At 38.3% G+C, this 22,541-nt stretch overlaps 1 protein-coding gene across 1 annotated transcript; it reads right to left on the bottom strand.

Annotated features, from left to right (window-relative positions):
• Positions 1-2,167: 2,167 nt before the first annotated feature.
• LOC149952516 (uncharacterized) lies at positions 2,168-5,419 on the bottom strand. Its single transcript, XM_090169732.1, has 7 exons — positions 5,135-5,419; positions 4,820-5,071; positions 4,544-4,765; positions 3,875-3,998; positions 3,521-3,807; positions 2,753-2,978; positions 2,168-2,679 (listed from the first exon to the last, which is right to left on the bottom strand). Exons 1-7 carry the CDS (start codon positions 5,417-5,419, stop codon positions 2,168-2,170), a joined length of 1,908 nt encoding a protein of 635 aa, XP_090025858.1.
• Positions 5,420-22,541: the final 17,122 nt, after the last annotated feature.

Genomic DNA, 22,541 nt, shown 5'->3' on the forward strand with positions numbered 1-22,541 from the left:
ATCATATTTAATACTATAAATTGCGATTAAACAATTCGACCTTTGGCTTTAACCACGGTTTTAAATTCAAAATAATTTTTTTTTCGAATTCCACGCCTGCGGTTTACCCAATAAGATTCAAACCCCAAATGCATATTTTTGGTTCTCAAGATACCTTTTTTTACATAAGAATTATGTACAGCCCATATATTTCAATATTGATTTTTACGTAAGTTATCTGCTTTGACGTCGGTCATATTTTGGATTCTACGACTCCCGATCATAGATGGGCATTTCGAGAGTTGTTAATACCAGTTTCACTACAGAGCTTGACCAAATAGTGCCTGCGATCACGCATTAATATCATGGCGTAACCCGATCTAGAAATCCCAGCAATACCATTTATGAGTGGGGTCGTTTTAGCACTACCAGCGTGAACAAAAGTATGATCGACCAACTTTGGTAATCTCGCGGAAATAGTCGTTCCTTTTAGGTTTCGACACAAAAAACAATGAGTGTATCGTCATTCGTATTCTATTTCACTTAAAAAAACTAGGTACATATTGTTCACTGAAGTTTTTTCTCGATAAAATTTTAATATTTTTTTATTAGGGTGAATAGGTCACGTTGAGCTAAACATTTTGATTAGTATAACGATCTGAGCTCCGAGATGATATTGGCTCTTTTTGGGGTGATTGCAATTTTGTAGTTTCTTTTTTAATAATTTGATATTTTACCGGGAGAGAATGTCTAAGCTTAATGTTTATTCGATAACGAGGATATCTGAGTTTTAAGAGATTATTTTTTTCTAAATGTGAGCCTGCTTGATAAAAACTAAACCCAGAAATATGTTTGCATAGAATGACGAACGAGTCATTTACAAATGTTCAAAAAACTATCGTGCCTAAATTGGTCACGTTTTAACAAAATTAACTACCCATAGTCAAGGACAACGAAGTTCAAGTCTAAAGGGCGAGGTTTTTTCGCTTTTTTCCATCCATCGATATCTGGCGTGAATAACCTTGAAATCCTTTCAAGGTTGATCACGGTAGCGTAAACTATGAACAGAAGAACTAATACTATATCTCTGTTAAGTTGTTTAGTTTCAATTTAGGTTTTTCTGGCGCGGTCAGACAGTCAGTCACTTCTAATTGCCTTTATGTTTAATTTAGCTACTGTTTGTTCCAAAATATGGTAAATAAGCTATTCAATCGACCATAGAGAGACTGAGTGGTTTAGCTCCAAGAGCACGCGTCTATTCGCGACGGACACTGGACTTGGTGGCGCTGCGGTGCCTACCCCTATAAGGGTGAAGCGTCTGCTAAATCTAGTAGTTTCTTCCACCACCGCTAAGAGCGCCACTGTGATTTCCGTCGCCAATAAGGGGAAATGTGGGACCATAACATATTTTATTTCGCCGCAGTCGGTTTCTGGCCACGTAACGTAACGAGATTCGACCAGTATTCTTAAGCCCCATTTTCATGCTCGCTGGTAGCGGGTAAAAATCGACAAAATCCGCTTCCGCTACACACATTTTCACTTTCCGCGTCGATCTGTTTTAAACAGATATATTAGCTTTATTTTCACGCTTGCGAGTGGCGGATGCGAATTTTGACGATTTTTATCCGCTACCAGCGAGCATGAAAATGGGCCTTTAAAGTGCTTGTTGACGACTTCCGTGTGCTGCACTACCCCTTTGACCAGCCAGTCTATATTTCCCCGCAACGCGCGTGTAGTGAACAAGTCGATCCACACTATGAGCCTTTTGCCTCTTCAATTCTTCTGGCGCTTTTCCCGTCGATCGCGCGTCACGTTCATATACGGGAAGTGCGCAAATGTTTCAAGTATGAACGAGACGCGCCTAAGCGAGAAAAGCGCTCGAAGAAGCGAAAACCTCATAGTGTGAATCGACCTTTGACAATAGGGCGAGCAAAAAACGAGGAGGAACTATTAGAAGAGCACTGCGTGAAAAACGAGAACTGTTCGAAGTGACCGCGCAGCACCTGGTATTTCATTTCGAAACACAGCGACTGAACTTATTCATTAGGTGTCATACTTTTAGATATGATGTTACTTATTTTGGGATTGTACTGAAATTAAAGCTTGATTTCGAAAAACAATTTATTACATTTAATAATGACTACAGTATTAGCAAACCCAAGCTACATTTCAATCAATAATAAACTGATTAGTCGTCTTCTACAATATCTTGTTTTGTTAAAATGGCTTCTATTTGTGGCTGCCTAAATTCTTGATATAGTAAACAGTCCTGAACAGTAGTAATTCCGAGCCTCGCGCGCCTGGCTCTTTGTAGGGAGCCACCTTTTGAAAACATTCTTTCACAGCCCGCCGAAGTGGCGGGGGTAGACAAATGTCGTTTAGCTAACGGAGCTATCGGTCCATATTTTTGTTTGTTTTCTCTCCAATACGCTAATGGGCACGTTAAATCGGGATTGGCTTGAACTTCAGTAATGTAATTATTAATAATTTCTCCTAAAGATCCTGGCTCTAATCTGCGCTTCTTTTTATGCATAAGAGCAAAACAGCTGGAATTTCGCTCAGCTGATTCCGTTTCATGGTCCTTGCTAGGTGGAACAAAAAATTCGACAGCGTAGGTTGTTAGCATTTCAACGGCGTCTTTTTTGCTTGGTGTTTTAAAGTGCGGGTAGGTATGCGCCCAAGGTGGAGAGCTGAAGTCTTCTATAAATATAAAAAATGGATACTAGAGACTAACTTCTTGTAAATGAGAATGGTTTCCGGAAACAATAGTTACCTTCAAAAATAAACAATTTTTGTCTCGGGTCCACCATTGCTGGTATCAAATAAAAGGGATCAGATAAGTGGGCAGCGAATCTCGATTCCAAATCTTTCAAAATATTATCGCGGAGTGCAACGAACTTCGTAGTGGTGTTGGCAAAAATATTTTCAAAAACTTCAAGTAATTTCATTACTACGATGGAAATTTGAGGTCCGTCTTCCTTGCAAACAATCCGTAGCGACTTTCAGTGGGTTTAATAAATTGTGAATATCTTTAATTTTTGAAAATAATCCTGGTGATGGTGCACTTGTTATTCCATGTTTCGGCAATGAATTGTCCTTGGTGTTTATAGCTTCCATTAGGGTCTTTGTAATTGCCGATCTCATTACCGGCTTGGAAAGATAAAACAAGCCGTAAATAAACAAGGATGGTTATTAAAGGATGCGAAATGTTTTTACAAAATCCAATTGTACAAGGCGTTCGATCGACGAAAAATAATTCCTGGGCGGGGATTTGGAGGGATAATGGCGAACGAGAATGTCCAAACATGATTGGTCATGGAATTCCCCTTGCACCACGGGTTGGACAAGCATGTTTTGGCTTTTCATGTCCGCCATGTCCACCATTTTTTAAACCAAAAACCCACTTTGGTTTTATTCTTGCCCTATACCAAACGCCTGTTACGGTTGGGGATTTGAGGCGAAGGTTTTGTGACAACTAAAAGTAATCCTTGAAACAAGTATTATAACAGCGGATTACTACCAAAAACGTAGTGAAACTTACCTTTAGAAACCGTTCCATTGCGAAACATAAGGAGTTCCAACGTGTTTGCACTGGGCACACTAAATCCAGGCCACCCGACTTGGAACGCAATACCTCAGTCCACCTTGTTGATTTCCTGAAAAACATAATGACGCCGTGGACATAATCGCACACTGGCTTCGAAAAGGAATCAAATTTGAGATTGTTTACGACGACTATCTGGAGTGTATGGGCTACACAGCTTAGTCTATTCCACTTGGCTTTAGCAATTGTATCCTGTACAATTATCCAGCTGTTATCATTCCACGCTATATATAAACGATTAATCGAAATTTAAAATTACGTAATTTGCACCAAAGTTTTACAAGTAAATACCATCATCTAATTGGTAGCCGGAATCATCGTCGGACTCTTCGTCTTCCCAAGGTTCGGCATACAGCGCTTGTAAATTGAAAGCTTTTATCATATTACTCGCGTTGTCCGCACAGACTGTGACCATCTATTTTTAGATTAATAAAATCACTGTAGACATAGAGCGAGGCAAGACAAAAATCGTGTTAAATATCCCATTCCGAAATTAGCGCAAAGAGAGTATTAGACCTCGTGTTTACTAGGGTTAACCATGCTTTCAAGATAGTTCGGCTCTGCCCAGGGCCGTGCAGAGATATTCTGCAGCCCGCAGCAAACGTCACTCGCGGGCCACCGTTAATAAGGCAATACAAGTCACAAGATGACTTAGGCCTGTGGTGGTGATGTGGGTGTTAGCTTATCAGAGTTATATTTGCACACCCCTCGAGCCTTCAAAGAATTGTCAATCGTTCTCATGCCCCCCCCCCCCTGAGTTTCTTTGATGAGCCCTACAGCTATGGGCCCCCTATAAGTACCTCGTGTGGCCTTTTCGGTAGGGCCCCAGGGATTTTACCCCCCTGCGCTCCCACCCCCTGCACGGTCCTGCTTCTGCCTCTCGCTTTAGAAAGCGGCGGACTGGTTTTTTCGGATCTAGGTTAAATAATGAATTGTAGGTAATACTCCCTTTAAGATTACCTGTGTTGAAGCGATACTTAGATTACTAAGAATGTCCTCAAGTTTGGAAAGAATATTTTCCCCAGTATGTTTCTCTTCGAAATGTACGAAAGCAAGAGTTCGATGTTGAAGCTTAAACATATCGTCAATAAATTGACATTTTACTCCAAGGACAGCTTCCCTCGTTCGGGAGCTCCAAATATCTAATGTTAAGTGTATGTACGGAATATCTCGCAGAGTTTCCTTTAGCATTGGCGTTATATCGTTAGAAACAAAATTTTCTAAATCTCTTCTTACGGATCGACGTGACTGAAGGTTGATATGCGGTAGGAACAAGCACATAAATGCTTTAAAAGCCTTTCCTTCGACAAATCGAAGCGGAAGACCGTCGACAGCGACTAGGTCTACCATACATTGCTTGAAACATAATTGCTGAGCTGAAGTTAAAGACGTCTTTTCAACTTGTTTCAGTGGTAGATCGTGCGATTTAAGAAAACAACTGTTACTTCCCAAGTCACGAGGGTAAAGCGAAACATCTTTGTGTTTTTTCTGAAATGTCCGTACAAGCGGTGTGAATTTATTGAATGTTTAATTAAAGTCAAGTAAACGTACCTGCAAGTGTCTTTCGAAGTTTCCCGCTCCGTCTCCTCTTTTCCTTTCGTTGTATAATTTACAAGTAAGAACTTTATTGGGACCAGGGACATTGGTACCAGTAATTGGCACTGAACCATCGTAGACGTAAAACATATTTAGCTTACGCTTGCCGAAATTCCCGGAGTTAAATTTTTCCGTAAAAGAAGGGCACATAACTAAATCGATATTTTTCACGTCTACTGATTTTAAATTGTTCCCTGAACCTAAACTATCGGCGTCAACGTGGTCGTCTTCGTCTGACATTGTTAAGATCTACTCTAATGTGACCGCGATTCGTAAGTTCTTACGTGCAATGTTCATACTCTTCTGTCTTATTTTTTGTGAAGGAAAAAAACGCTTAAAAACTGATAATTTATAAAGTCCAGATAATATTTGTAAACGATATTTCTGAGCAAATAATGTGTGTATTTTTAAAACTAACTCAAAACTCGGTTCGTATGAATTTTTCAAAGAATAAAGTCGTCGTTAAAAAAATATTTTTTTAACGTTTGAATCGGTGCCAAAAATACTATTCTCGTAGATAACAACGGTATCTGAGGGCTTCAATATTAATTGAAATATTCACGACGTGAACGCCGTTCATAACTCCTTTCAAATAAATCCATATCAGTAATTTTTAACAAGATAATATGTTTATTTAATATTGTTTGGATTTGAGAACACGGTTTTGTAAATTTTAGTTCATTCGTCGTATTATCACGGTACGAAGTGGTAACGCAATAATATTAGTAAACTTTCAAATCTCACTCACTCATTTCAATATATTTAGGGGCGAAGTTTCCTCGACCTATGAAATTGTATCTCGCTATCCTATATTTTCTGAAATAATACTGGTCATGGACCGTGATTGAGCTGAAAACGCCCATCTTTGCTCCCGATGGATGTGTGTTCCTTTTTTCAAGTTCCAGATAGTTGTCGTCAACAATCTTTTACTAATAATGTCGATTTAAAAGTGCTTAATCGAACCGAAAAAACTATCCTTAGCTTACGTACGGGTGTTCCCAGAAAATCTGCAAAAACTATATGTTCGCATCATGCTGAGTTGCATTTAAAAAGATATTCGCATAAGCAATTTAAATGTTCAAATATCTTTAATCATCACAAGAAACCTCGTTAAAAGGGACTAAGTGTAATTAATTTTGAAGAATACAAACGAAGCAAAGGAATTATTGAAGGAGTTGTACCTGGCAAGAAACTTTGTGTTCAGTGTTTTTGTAAATTTCGTGAAATACTCAATTTGAATGAACCCACTTGTCCTTCAAATTCAAAAGCCACAAACAACGAAGAATGTCCAAATTTTCAAGCCACAAACAGTGAAGAATTTACAAATTATCAGATAAGTGTAGAACCTTCTACACCACAACTTACTCGGACTCCAATTTGCGGTTTAATTGATAAAGAAGTGCAACAGGACAAAGTTAATGCTACGCTATCACTACTTGACCAATCAGCAATTAAAAAAGGTAAGTAACAGTTTTGAAGTTTTTAAGGAAAAATCAGTAGCAACTACGAAAAAGCATCTACTTAATGTAACTAGTGGAATCGCTGATTTTTCTCATGGTGGTAACAATAACGTGGTTTTTTATTTTTTCTTACGGAATACTCATGAGATATATGTAATTAATAAAGATTAACTAAAATCAATAAAAACAATACATAATTTATTTACAACTTAAATACATTAAAAGTTGGACACAACGTTTCGAGTCTTACTAAGCTCTTTGTAAAGATACATGGTCTCATTCTGTAAGCACGGTATATACATTTCAAACTAAATTAATTAATTTTCTAAAAGTAACGATTCCAAATTTACAAAATATGAAATATTTTTCTTATGGACAATATAAAAACAAATTTAATTTTTGCAATCTTTGTCATCACAAAGATGATCTTGGATTAGATAGAGATAGGCATTTTTTTGCCACGACCCACGGAAAAGGCCCCTGTGACGGAATTGGAGGCACGGTAAAGAGATTAACCGCTAAATCTAGCCGTAATCGTCCAGTTTCTGGCCAAATAATTACACCAAAGGACATGTTTAATTTCTGCGTTGAAGCTTTTCAAAACATTACATTTTTCTATGTTGACAATAACTAGATATCTGTAAGGAGAATTTTCGACACAATAGGTTGTCTAAAGCAGTAACAATAAAAGGTACACGTGGCTTTCATAAAGTTCCACTGAGTAAAACTCAAATAAAAACTGCTCCACTATCAAATATGGAAGAAATTAAAATTTTCAACATTTCTTGTAATACTGTTGAAACTTCTGACGAATATGAAGAAATACCATAAGAAACATATGTGGCCACTGTAAATGTTGGTGTTGTCAAATAATACTCAAATGAATGTGGAGTTTATTTGATATCTTATATGTATCCCCCTTTTAAATCAACAAATTATTAATGGCCACTAATAAAAGATGAATGCTGGGTTTTACCAGAAAACATTATTTGTAGAATTTAATATCCAACAACAGCGATGTATTCTAGATCAAAGTATTTGTTAAAAGACGTTGATATTGTAAAAATTGAATTGGAATTTTTAAAACACAAGTTTATTTAATGTTTTAAGGAAAAGCAATAAATTAAAATTTAATATTTTTAAGTTGGAAATTAAAATTTTTGGAAAGAAACGTGCAATTTGGTTTTTATACTAATTCCGGGGTAAAATGTAAAAACAGTATCTCGAGAACCAAAAATATACATTTGGGGTTTGGAACTTAATGGGTAAACCGCAGGCGGGGAATTCGAAAAAAAAATGTTTTTTTTTTAATTTAAAACCGTGGTTGAAGCCAAAGGTCAAACGGTCAAATTGTTTAATCGCAATGTATAGTATTAAATATGATGAAACTTTAATGCTATTAAGGTATTAACAAAAGAACAGCGCATTGTCCTTAAAATGAAGTTTCAATCATTATATTCGGTTAAGAATTGACGAAGTTATGCATTGGTCAGTTTTAAGGGTCAAGTAATTTTTTGAAAATGGCTATTTTCTGTATCTCCGAAACTTCTACTCCGATTTCAAAATTATTTGAGATTTCGGTTTTCACGATAGTAAACACCCCTATACCAATTTTGAACCAAATCGGTTGGGGTTGGGTTGACATGCTGTGCCCATCATTCTGTCATGGAATAAGGTGGTTTTTTGACATGTGTATTCATCATAAGGAAAGTCTTAACTTGGGGAATTCCAGGAGTGTCCATATTATGTGGGGAATTACCGTTCGAATCAAATTATTTGAAAGAGGCAACTGTCGGTCCAGAGAGGACGCAGCAGAGGCGAAAGTCTGTGTTCGTGGACGAATAAATACTTCAGCAAGAGGGTTCATATCTAATGGGACCATAAGCTTGATAATATTAGAACGTAATTCAATATTCGCGCGCTCAGATGCAACTAGTCGTTCATGCATGGCATGATTGTCAGCAGTGAGAACCGAAACAGTTTTTTGTAGGTCTCTAACCATATCAGTGAGCAGAACAAGATTATTTTGGGCAAGATCAATTTCTGATTTTTGTTACGGTTGAAACAATTAATTTTAAAAAATTCGTTTAAGATCTCTGGTAATTCGGTCGCAGGCATGTGGCCAAGTGTTATTGTGCTAATATTGCACGATCCTAAATCAGCAGCCGAGTTAGAGGAATTTAAATCTTAATTTGGAGAACTAGAAAGAGAGGGGGAATTCGCAATCATACCACAGTGTACATCTTTAGTGGGACTTTTACATTTAGATATTTTTTTGTTTAATTTTACTGTTACACGATACGTAAGTATAAGCCCTTGTTGAAGCATTTATTCCATCCCACAGGGAAGCAAATTCTTGGATATGCATAAGATTTATAGCCCGGTGTACCGGTGAGATTCAAACCACACCACCGGAGGTCTGTCATCATAATGCCCTACGCCTGCGTCCACAAGCCCGGACAGGTGACAAAACCAAAATATGTAGCAGAACCCTACTACTGACGGTCGCACCCTTGACGCAAGCCGCTTAACCCAGCAGAAGGTGCAGCAATGGGTTGACCAGCGCGTCACTTCGCACACAGCAGTGGGAATGAGAGCGGATGCCCTGGCAACCCCGGCCGACACCCTACCTACGAAGAAAGAGGGCCAAACCCATTGGAAAGAGCTCCTAAAGGGGAACGGCGAGCACACCAGTCCAAGTAACCCGGCACAGCTGGCACCGGATATCCCGGTGGGAGTCCATAAGGCTGGGAAACAGGACCGCCGTGCCCTCATACGGAGGCCCGCAGCCCCACTGCAGGCTACCCAATCCGCCGAGGCGGCCGTTTTGCCTGGACCCTCTTCGTTAGCCCGGGCTGAAGCCCGGTTACCAGGCCACACCGGACCGAAGTCGGAGGTGGAGATAGGACCATTTGGACGGAGCTAACATCTCCCAGCGCGCCACCTCCCTTATGGGTTACAAGAGCCGAACCCCGACTCCCCGGTAAAGCCGCCAGTTATTGCACACTCCTACCCCTTGTGGGCCCAAATTCTTGGACAGTGAACTGTCGAGCGCAGTCACGATGAATACGCCTACGACATTTTTTGCAAGGTCCTGAACTTTGCCGACCATAAAATGGCTTGGTACATTTCAGACAATTATCCTTCGATGCGATGTTGCCATAAATTAACAGCCTCATAAGGATATTTGACTTTAAACAATTACAATAGAAATAACATTAATATAAAAGTACGTTGTCGGCAGTCCCGCGACAGAATACACCCGCTAAAATCCCTAGAAAATCGACAACACGATGACGAGCGGCTAATTCTCCGACCGGTTCGAAGAGTTTATTGGTTGCAGAGGCGAGCTTGCGCGGCATTTAATTTCCAATTTTTTCTTGCGCCTAGCACCTTTTTTACGAACGTACTATTAACCCACCGTGTGTGTTTGTGTGATTTGAGATGTATGCCTAATTATGCTTTCGAGCACCCCGGCCCTTTGATATCATGACCGTCAGTAAGCGACTCCCAGTGGCGTACCGGGGGCGGGCTTTTATGCAAACCACTAAACAAACAAAAGGTAATTAGGGAAAGGTGGACCGTTTTTAATCAGAAATAGCGCGGTACTTCGGCACGTATGCCTTCTAGGCGAAGAAAAATCGAATAATAAAATAAAAATTTTCCACTATATAGTCAAGTTGACATGGAAAAACCTCATTTGGTATTTTCTATTCATTAGGACCCATAGGATACGCCCTTAGGTTTTTACACTCTTACCTAGAACACCCTGTATGTAAATCTTACATTACTAGCTAGGTGGATAACATAATCTTGTGACTATGGTACTTATAGCTAAAAGTCTGGACGGGTTTTTCTCTTAATCGGAAACCAGCTCCGAAAACGGTTTATTTGGTCAATTTATAATACATTTTGTAGGCGTTTGAATTAGGGTTGAGTAGTTTTGTTTTCTGAAACACGAACTAAAATATGGGCCTTAGGTTTTTGATTAACCCTATAGTAATTTAAAAAAAAACTCAAACATGGACGCAGCGTTCAAAAACGAAATTTTTGCCAATTTTACACTCAACTTTTGAATAAAAAAAAAACGGAGTAAAATAGAAGACTGCGATGTGTGTTTTATTGATAAATAGGTATGAGACCAAGTTTCAAAGTAATTAATTTTTTTATTTATTCCTTTAATATTTTTAAGTTAATGAGAATCATAATTGGGGAATTTGGTTACCGTTTCGCATACTAGAATGGCTATTAAATTCCCTTTCGTATTGCGTGTTAGGCTTTCAGCTTTTCTACGGCAACCATTTACTTAATTTATATTTGGAGTGAAAAAAGAATATTTCACTTAAGCTTACAAAACATTTCGTCAGTGCAGTATCAGTCAATACAACGTGAAGCTAAGGGAATTAATTTCAAAATTGAAACGCGGTTGCCATCTAGTGCTTTTATTCGGTACTAAACATTCATAGGGTTCCACTCAAAAAGGGAGTAAAACCTTTTTTATAATTTATGGGGGAAAGTCTTTCATTACCTCAGGCGCGAAAAAGAAAAAAATAATTAATTAAAAACGTACAACCCGATTACTTACAAACATAATTTCCCGCTTCAACTACATTATTATTTTCTGCCGAATCACATTTATTTCTATGATAATGATAACCAGATTTCGACTTAAATGCTTTATTACACTTGCAAATTTTGTAAAACATATCTTTTTTGTGATAATCCAGCGTTCTCAATACATAGTCTTAGTAATGTGACTGTCGTGCAGTTACAGATGTGTTTTTCGCGAGGGAGACTCCTCTCGTCTGTTTTTCCCTCAACGCAAATGCTTCATAGAATCATAGCGCATTGTCACTGTTTGTCAGCTCTGTAACCAATAATTTTTTTTATTTAAAGAGATAGTTACAGAATTTTCTACGTATATGAAGATTTTCATCAATTATTTAAAAATATAGTAAAGAAAAATATAGCTATAAAACATTTGGTATAAATATAAATATTCACGATTAATTTCAAATTTTAAAATAGCAAGATAGCGTAACTTTGTTTTTATCACATACTGTCTACGTCATAGATAGGTTGATGTTTATTGGTTGCTACTAGAGCGAGCTGGAAATAGAATTTTTAGGGAATTACAGGAGGAAATTTTACTCCCATCCGAGTTTCCCGCTTTCGCACGCTTTAAGACCCTCATTGGTTGGAAAGTAATGGAAAGATAAGCCACTTTTGTGGTTATTATTACTGCCGGAAGGAACTGCACAATACACTGTGGCGCCCACGTTCTTCGGTGCTTTCGGTGGCATCTTTCCGTAGAATATAAATATTGTTATAATGACTAGGTATAGTGTGTCAGAATTTATAGCCCGGTGTACCTAGTAACAGAGACCATTCCACCGGAGTAGGTATAAGAAATAATGATATAATTTATAAACAATACCTTGTTAGCGATATATTCTAGAGAAAGGGGTGTCCCGCCGGTGATTGAGAATTTCATTCTCAATCACCGGAAGGACACAAAGCTGTAGCTTGGCTCCCGCCGTTCACCCGCGCCTTTCCTCCTTTAATCACCAGAATTTCTAATCACCAGATTCTCCCGTTCACGGGTTGCTTTCCCCCCAACCCCCATTCACTGGATACTTTATCTCTCGTTCGCCAGCTCCTTTCCCCCATTGCTTTCACCCCTTCTAATCACCAGTTGCTTTCCCCCATCCCCATTCTCCAGAATTAGTTTTCCTCGTGCAGATATCTGGAGATTAGATTTTTACCCGTTTGCTTATCACTTCTGAACCCCTTAATTTCTAATCTCTAGGCAATAAAAACAAGAAATATACATTTCCAATTTTATTTTACTTTTAATTACATGATTGCGTAAAACAGGTTCTAATATTAGACCGACAATATAAATAACGCGTTTAAATCGCATTTTATCAATATAAAAAAAATTAACTCGATCTTCGTAAGGAATATGTACAATTTCATTTAATGGGCTGAAACGAACTACCTTCTGCAAGTGCGGTTTGTATAAATAATTTTATTAAAAGTTCTACCTCACCACGTCTGACCGGAATAGATATGAAATCGTCATCCTCCAGTGCCGCTGCCCTTGGTGGTGCCGGGATCTCCCATTCTTGCGAAAGGTACTTTTTTTCCGATGGTGAATTATCCCTCGACGGACAGTGTGGAAAGAATCTAGCATGTTCCCAATTCTGGTACGTCTCCTGATTCCCATCCTTCTAATACGCCGTGGCACTTGTAACATCGTACTTCATCGCCCCGCTGAATATAGTAGAATCCAGCCTTCGCTAGTTGTTCCTTAGTAACGTGCGGATTTCTCCAGTGACGAAAAGTTTCAAGTCGATACGCTTCGATGTCCATACTGTAAACTGATAGTTTCTATAAGCTATTGTCAACATTCTTAAGCCTAATTGGTTAAGCCTAAATTTCAATAAATGTTTTTCTATTTATTTTGGTTAGACTCTATGACTATTTGACTAGAATCTAAGTCTATTTACTTCAATTTAAACAAGGCCTAATTTCCCTCTACAGTAAAATAATAAAGTCACTTACTTTTACGGAAATCCTGAAGCCTTTGCCTGTAAATAGAGTCGAGAAGGCGGGGAACGGAGCGCGAAAATCTACGTGTCTCTTCTCGATGAGGTCCAGGAACTAAAAGAACGTTGAGTCGTATATCTAGAGATCAAATAACACTCGAAACTTCAAGTAAATCCTGATTTCTCATTGGCTGAAACCAATTGACGTCACGGGAGATTGTAAAATGTAACCAAAAATAGAGGTTACTGCTCATCGGTTAGCGATAAAAAATTCGTCACGTGTTAAATTAGGCAAATTAGAATAGCTGAAAATACATTGCGCTTACTTCGCACTAATTTACTTCTGATACAACTTTGATAAAAATTAATCCTGTTTCGGGGAACCCACAGGAGGAAATCTTAGAGACTATTAACTCGGTAGAATACACTATTTTAGCAATTGCAATTGCAATTGCATATAATCCTTGTTATTGTAATGTTTGATATATACTGAAATGATTATTGTTGGATAGGAAAATAAAAGAATCGTGATAAATGTTAATTTTTTTATTATAAAATAAATGGGACGATGAGTAGTATCCTACTGGAATGTATATCGCCCTCATCGTCCCAATATAATTGATGTTCCCAGACCTGAAGAAGCATCCTGGGCTCTCCAACCTCATGGCTAACAGAACAATACATAAAATTTTAACTTTAGTACAGTATAAATAATTCGTGAAATTTAATTTATTACCTTATTCTAATCTCAAATTTAATAGATTCATCGCTCGCACTTTGAATTACTATCCCCTTAATTTCTTCAATTCTACATGAAGAAAATTAAAATCTAAAATTTTTGTTCTAAAAGTTATTTAAATCTTAAAATAATATTTACCTCATTTTTGATTTCGATTTAGTTTTGCTCCAAGCAAAGAAAAAGGTTGGAATAATTTGTTCTAATTGATTTACTCCCTTTTTATACCATTTTCCATCCCCACCAATTCCTAGCCCCTATATCCTATCTCCTTCTTTTCCGTGATGAAATCTAAGTTAGTGATTGAGTGTGGAATCTATTCAGTGTGTAAATAAGTGGGTAAAGTCGGTAAATTTTTCCATTGGTTAAATAGTGTTCGTAGATAATTAATTTCGTGAGACTGGGAATTTCCACCATCTTCCTCTTAGCGTACGTCACGAGAAGATGGTTTAGGTTCGTGCAAAGTCTAACAAATTTACAGATAAGAGTCCGCATTGTAGTACGTTCTTGCATCGGACTGGTTGACTTAACGAAATTCTGGAAAAAAAGGGTAAGCGATTTTCAATAAAGAGTCTTTTTTTGTTACGTTTTTAAAGTATTTATTAAGAGTGAAAAAAGTTACATAGGAAAAATTGTTTACAATTGTTTTTTTCGCGTACATGAGTTTATATTATTAAATAAAATGGCAGAGTCAAATTTCAATCTTTTTTATCATTACAAGACCCAAAGCTAACTAAATCCCTGTTAAATTATCTAAGGCAATGTTTTTTTCACCAATCTTATTTTGCGTGTACTAAAGATATTTTGTTAATGACGGGTAGAAAACATATTTCAATGGTTCAAGACGGTAACAGATTTCAATGACTTTTAGAAAGTACTTTAAATAGAACGTACAGGAATAATGCAATAATATATTTCTACCAATGTTTTGTTTTGTTTTCATGCTAGATTGCGTAAACCACCCACGTTGTCCTAACTAGTTTACCAATACTTTCTGATTCTATTTTAATTTTTTTGTTTTTGGATGGTTTATTTTATTCGAAAGTAAATGGTTTGGCGCTCATAGAAGCGCGCGCATGTTTTCGAGAGAGGTCGGGTCATATCTCTAAAAGATACCAGATAGCGTGGGAATATATTGTTTTATCCTCTGGAACCGGATTTTTTCCAGTCAGTCACCATACCTCTCTCTCTAGCTAATGGATTCGCTAAATTCGATGTGATGATTTTTCTAGCATGATTTGCGAAAGATAAAAATATCTTGCTGTCGTTTTTTTCCCAATTTTTGGAAAACTTTTGGTAGTACGTTTTTGTACTCTGTCCTTTAGTTCTATGCAAAATATACATTACGCAATATTCGCCGCAAACGTTACTAGTTAGTCCTTGCAATCGTCTTTTGCTAAATGTCCACGTCTTACACATTGAATTTAAATATTTTCTGATTGTGGGTAAAAATGGGGGAAGCCCCATTGAATCAAAATAGAATCCCCGTTTTCGGCCATCGACGTAGACGCAAATCCAATGAGAACCTGTTTCTCCCCTTTTATCAAAATTAATGATAAGCGATTGCGGATATTTCACCATGGGTTTTAAATTATCTGAAGAAAAAACACCTAAAAAGTTCGGTGTTTTATACAGTGCCTGAGATAAGTCCACGTTTGTCGTAGTCATTTTAGTAGTCTCGAATAATGTTACTATTTTTATCTATCTGTAAACAAGATTGAAATTCAGCGTACACGATAACGACCGTAGAATCTTTTAAAGGGGTACCAAATCCTAAATCTAAACGTAGTTGCCCTCTCTTTACGGGGTTCCAAAACGTGACGTCACTGGCCGAATTGTCGGGGGTTAAATCAAAAGCATATAGGGCAAAGCCTAGAGGAAAGTGAGCCAACGCGATGTGATTTCCCTCGTCTTGGTAGAGTATCCCAGATCCCGAGAATAGCGAATGATAGGCTAGCGTAAATTGTTTACTATTAAAATTAGGGGTCAACGCTTTCGAAGGGATTTGTTCGTTATCAACGTATAGAGCCAGATAATTTAGGTCGAAATTTTCAAAATTATAAGGATTAGACTTAACGGAGCCCTTATACGCTTTGTTGGTGGCTGAACCAATAATGACTCTGTTGGGCATCGGACCTAAGAATATATTGTCAAAACTATCGTTCTGAATAGAACTAGCTAATGTTTTAACTTTAATTTCAGTACGAGTAAAGGGATATTTGGCATTGCTACGTAATAATCCTTGCTGATGGGCTAATAAAATTTTAGGCATAATTTTAACTTTACGTACAATTAGAGCAGCGTCTATAAATTCGACTTTATACGCGTCGACAGTGTCGCTAAAAAGGGTAAAATTATCGCTATATCTAGTGAGTGAAACCTTAAGTTGTACGCCATTAATTAAATATTTGTTGAAATTAAAAATGTCACAAAAAATGTTCCCGTAAAGTTCAATTTCTTTTGATTCAGCAGCTAGAACCTGACGTTTTATGAATCCGGCGTTTGTTATCAGATCCATACTTCCAGCCGTGTCATCGTACCATCCAGATGTCGCAAGGTGAGTGTTTTTTGCATCGTACCCAAAGTTGAGCAAGGTTTCGATATAGGCCCTATAGGGGTAATTTGAGGCCGATGGTGAAACCGTCGTATCATTGAGTTTCACTTCGCATTGTTTGAATAGCGAATGCAGAGAATTGTTCACGAGCGAAACGTTAGACCCGGCATCCAAGTTGTCACCGTTGGTTTTGACGATTTTTACTTTACAATATATCATTGTCATTGCCAAATCTGTGTAAGAGTCTCCCGTACCCGGTACCACGAATTCGATGATAGAACTGCTGTCGATAGATGAAATTGGCTTACACCATACCGTTTGACCCTTTTCAACGCTGAGTTGAGTTGGTAGTTCGTTGAAAATATTTAATTCGCTTTTAAGTACCTCCATTTTTAGAGAGCAAAAATATCGCGAACCGTACGCATGAACTTGCGGCGTTTAACTGCACCCTTTTTCTTCTTCTTCAATGCTTTCTTAGTAGTTTTTCTTCTCTTGCGACGACCCGAACCTTCTTGCGCTGCCATTTCGTCCACAGTTTCTGTCATTCGTTTATTGGCTGACGTTTTTAAGTCCTGACCTTGCAAGACGTCTCCGAGTACTTTCTTTCCTGTAGAAAGGGCCCTTTTTCCCACGTATTTGGCAGACTGTTTTAGGAATGGGAATACAAACCTAGCTAGCCCAGAAAAAAATCTACCAATTCCGTGTCCTTTTTGTCCCGCAAACCCAGAGAAATAAGGTAAATCTACTCCGCCCCCCGCCTGATTTAAATAATATTGCATGTAGGGACAATTTCTATCGACGTACTGATAAGCCATTTTTTTTTACTGAGCTCGTCGTAAATGTACTTTACACGTGACTGAACCAAACTGAAATGGCACGAATTCACCTAAACTAGTTCTTATATTAATGTCGATACAGTCAAAATAATTTCTACTCAGTTTAAGGTAATGCGGAGAATCGAAAGTTTTTGAAACGGTTGATCCATTGGGGGCGTTTTGGTCTACAACAATTGTTCGCAAAAGGGGGGCTAATGTATCCCCAACCATTTCATTTCCTACCAAATCGGAATACACGAACATAAGATCGGGGATGAATAAGTTTAATTGCATAGGGGAATCTGATCTGAATGCTACCTTAGGTGAAATATCAGTAACATTATCTCTAAATCCTAAAATTTTCCTCAACTTTGGCGTTAACTCGAGTTGATAATAATGTTTACTATAGGAAGTGTATTGTACGTGTCCACTTTCTAAACTATATTCAAATTTTCCTAATGAATCATTATCGAACTCTGAATTAGCGCTTTCCTTTAAATCAAGGTTCAAACTTTTAATACTTTCATTAAGTACGGCCAAAAGTTCATGAGGATTTTTGTAGTAGCCCTGAGGTATCTCGCGGAAGTCGTAGGTATATTTGTAATCTACTATGTGGGCTGGAGGTTTCGATAGTAATTCCTTAATTTCTATTCCACATCCCATTGGCTCGCTTACGTTATAAAAAGATAAAGGATAAATAATTTCTACCAGAGCAATTTCCCAATCTCCGCGTAAACTAATGGGTTTGGCCAACGTTGTAGAATACGAGGCTAGAGTATTTTCTGAATTATTCTTATTCTTATCTCTAGTATTACTAGGAAGAGTTATGTAAATCCCAGACGTCATCTTGATTAACCCAACTATTAAACGATGGAGGATATCCTAGCCAACTAACGTACAATTGTTTTACTCCGTTTTTAGTTCTCTGACGTAAAATCTTGTTTAACTTGAACGAACGAGGCGCACTGACCTTTTGAAGCTCTCGAAAATAGAACGTCCCTTTTATATCGGTTTCTGCTAAGTCTTTTATTTTATAAACGGGGGGATGTCTTTTAACTATAGCTACGACTTTAAATATTTCTTCGGTATAATTAGCTTCGAAACCCTTTTGAAATATCATTTTAGTTGTATTTATTCTAACCAAATCCCCTACTTGGAATTGCGGTTTCATTTTCAGTTTCTCGGCATAATATTTAGAGTAGATATTATTGTACACACGTAATACGTTATTTTCCGAAACGTCATTAGGGGCCATTTTAATTGAGCTATGATAAGAGGAATTGTACGCTTCGACCAAGTCCTGTAAGACTTCCAAATATCTATTTGTGGAGTGATGGGTAAAATATCTATACATTTTTGTTTTTAACGTTCTATTAAACCTTTCTACGATAGAGGCTTTTATTTCGTCATTTTCGGTACTAAAAAATTTAACTTTATTCTTTTTGAAATATCCTTGTACTTCTTTATTCCTAAATTCCGTGCCCTTGTCCGATTGAAATTTATCTGGAATTCCGTCTTTAAAAACAATTTTTATATTTTTCAAAACCTCTTTCCCCGATTTAGTTTTAAGAGGTAACCCCCACGCTTTTCTACTAAAACAGTCTATAATTGTTAAAATGTATTTGTATCCGTCATTATCTGCCTCTAACGAGCGCATATCGTTAATATCAGCCTGGTATTGTTCCCTTATATTACTAATTACTATTTTATTTCGTTGAAACTTTTTATATTTCGGCCTATGCATCGTAAAAGCGTCGATTCCTCTTAACCATTTTTCTACAGTTTCCCTACTTAAGCCGTGAGACTTTACGGACTGGAATAACCTTTCAGCGCCTCCGAAAGAAGCCGGATGCTTCGGGTTAAAATATATTTTTTCTAAAATAGCTTCGCCCATACTTTAGACTTTTGCGCGCGACTCCTTGTTTGTTTATAAGAGTGAAGAGAAGAGTCAGACGTGGAGTGATCTCGGTCAAGGCTACGAGTGGGGCGGAGCTTATCTGTCCTGCGCGCACGCCCACTTTGAGGAACCGGATACTCGCGCTTAACGGGAGAACGTCGTTGTCGGGTTCTCGGAGCTAGCGGGGAGGGAAAGCCTTGGATCGCCGGTGAAGAGTTAAATTGGGTTAAATTGGAAATAAACGCGAAATATCCGATAGGTTTTGGGTGGGTTTTAGGATTTAAATACGCTTTGGTAATTTCGCTAATATTGGAACCTTTAATAGGTCGACCGTTTATTACGAGCTCCCCGTTTTCATCCCACCGTATTCTTTCGGGTACAGTTTCCAACTGATCCACCATGCTTTGCGCTTTTTGGTAATATATCAAAGGCAAATCGTCTATCCAGTCCCTACTTAGCGAGTCGAATGCGGGGGCAATTTCGATTTCTTTAGGAGCCGAGGCTTGCTTACGTAGATTTCCGTGTCTCATTAAAGCTTGTTCGTATAAAATCCATTTCGAGGCGTCGTCTAAATCTCTCATATTTAATATTTGGTCCATCTTAACGTCTAATTCAGAGACTGTCAGAGCGAGGGGGTGCGGGAACGGGTCTGGCTTTAAAACGCCGCTAGGGACGAGAATCATTTTTCTGGCGTGTTTCATTGTTTACTACCGAATATAGAACCAAGAAGGGTTGAAACGACGGGTAGAAGAAACGAGAAAAATCCGCCCCCAGACTGAACTAACAATTTCTTTTTACTTTTCCAAGCTACCCGCTTACTAGCTAGTTTTCGAAGGGTATTTTTATGACAAGATAACCTGGTTTTTTGGGTATTTGATAGTTTTACGTTACCAATTAAAGTGTTATGAATACATTCACTGATAGCGTCTATGAGGGATTTGTCGGCTTTAGCTAAAATGGCTTTTCTTTGAACGGGTTTGCAACGACCGAGATATCGGAGAGCGTCTCTCTCGATACGTACTCTACGAGACATGATTCATAACTGATTGAAGTTACGAAATGTAAGTTCTATTTATTTATTTAGGGAGATAAGCGTAGCACGTTTCTCCCGGTAAAATATTAGTCAAGACTCTTTGATCTTCGGGACAAGTTTGAGTTAAATTGAATACTAGGTAACCGTGAGGTCTCGAAGTCGCGTCTTCGTAAGCGTCAACTACAAAACGCCACTTATCAGGGAACATTTGTCTAGCGAGATAAGCCACTTGCTGACGGTCTCGGGGGCTTTTCAATAAAATTATGTAATGCGAATTCAGGGAAATGGATCTGCTATCTTTTGATTGATGGAATAAGTTCTGTGTAATAAAAATAACGCTTAGAGAACGGTGATGGGTGCCTTTCACGAATAAATCACCAATTTGACCTTTACTCTCGCTCATCTGGTCGTCGATAACTAATAATATAGGATCTTTTCCGTCATAATCAGATAAAACAGGCAATCCTTCTTTAAAAACTACCCTGTGCTTCATTTTATCGTATAGAGCTTGCCATTCTCCGTAATACCAATGTATTTCTTTGAAACCCGGAACAAACATTTCCTCTTCGTGATTAATTATAGATTCAATTAAATAGCTTTTGCCACTCTGACTCGGGCCTGCCGTTACGCAATTAAACGGATGAATAAATTGCATGGTTATCTCCCTTCGAGTACTAGCGTACAAATGAAAATGTAAATTAAAATTCGGTTAAATTTATGGGACTCTTCAGCGGAGGAAAAATATAATCGAATAACCTATTGCCTCCCTTACCCCCGTATAGGTTTGATATTCACATTAGAGTCGCAAGACTATATTTACTTTAGAGTCGTAAGACTGAAACCTATATTCACTTTAGAGTGGTGAGACTAATTTTAAACGAGAATTAGCGATTGGAGGGCTCTACGTCCCCGTCCTCAGGAGCAATTAGATTCGCTTTATAGCCGTAGGGTACCGTAGTGAAGTCGTCCAGTAACCGTACCTTGTCTACGACGGGTCTATAGATTTTAGTACGGTCGACGGAAACGACCGTATGATCGGGTAGACGCAAAATCTGCCTCGGCTGGGGTACGGTTACTGGCTCGTTCGTTTCTCCGTCGACACCTATTAATCTTTTAAGCGTGTCCATATTAACCAAATCTTTAATGCCTTGATTTATACGGAACCCTTTGACTTTCATTTCGTAGGAGACTTTACCGGTAGTAGGGTTCAGTACTTTAAAGGCGTAATTTTTTGCGCCACTTGTTGCCAATTCTTGGATGTACGAGCCTTTTCCGTACTTTGCCAACTCATCGGTCATGTCTCCGAGATAGTTGCCCGTCTCAATCTCTATCCCATTACGTTCTTTTAGATAAAAGCAACTGTCCGTATCATAATAATACGTAAGCTGGCCTAATCTCCTTAAATAAGAGTATAACTTGATCCTAGCCATTGCGGTCGTATAGGCTGCAATTACTACGTTCGTGTTTGGGTAAACAAGATCAATATCTTTCAAAAACGCCCACTTGATCACGCAATGCGTTTGACTTAAGGGAATAACCGATTTAACTTCTATGTCTGGGTCTAAGAATAAATCGAAAAACTTTTTGGGATCGCTAATAATAGCCGATTGGTCTTTGCGAGGGTTTAAACCAAAACGACCCCAAAAAGAGTTAAGACAAAGCTTCGCGATGGTACGAAGACCAGGGTTCTTTTTAATATTGGTAGGATCAAGTTTTACTCCTTCCTTTTCGTAATATTCGTCAACGTATTTCTTAATCTCTTCATCGGTCTCTATTCCCGCGGGTAAGCCGCTGGATTCCTGTTTGAGTTTAAGAAACGCGTTGACGTACTCGGAGAAAAGACCGCCCTCTTTCGATATCGGGTCGTATTTTACTACCTCGTATTCCCAAATTTCGTGAATAGAAATAACCTTGTAACCCATTTCGATTGCCAACTGTACCTCGTCTGCAACCCAAGTACCAGTTATTTGTCGCTCTGAGTCTTCGTGGGGACAATCCTGCTGGTTTCGAGACTCACAACATTTTTGGCAGTTGGCAAACACTAGTTTCGATCCTATTCTTTGGGGTAAAACGGGATGGTAGAGAGCTTGAGGCGGTAACATTGTGGCTTTTATTAATCCGTTTACGGTAGAAATGTCAGGGAAAGGAGCTTTTACATGTATTTTAGGGTGTCCCACGGGTAACTTGCAATACTTGTTACACCACGGATAGAGTAACAAATATCAATGTATTTAATTTCCTCCCCCTCTTTACACTTGTGATGTAATTTCAAGGCTGACGTACGTCCTCCGAAAAAGGCTTCGCGGGGGCGGATTG

Source organism: Leiobunum rupestre, chromosome 3 (assembly GCF_980474605.1).
Source record: "Leiobunum rupestre chromosome 3, qqLeiRupe1.1.hap1, whole genome shotgun sequence".
In the NCBI taxonomy this organism is placed as follows: domain Eukaryota; kingdom Metazoa; phylum Arthropoda; class Arachnida; order Opiliones; family Sclerosomatidae; genus Leiobunum; species Leiobunum rupestre.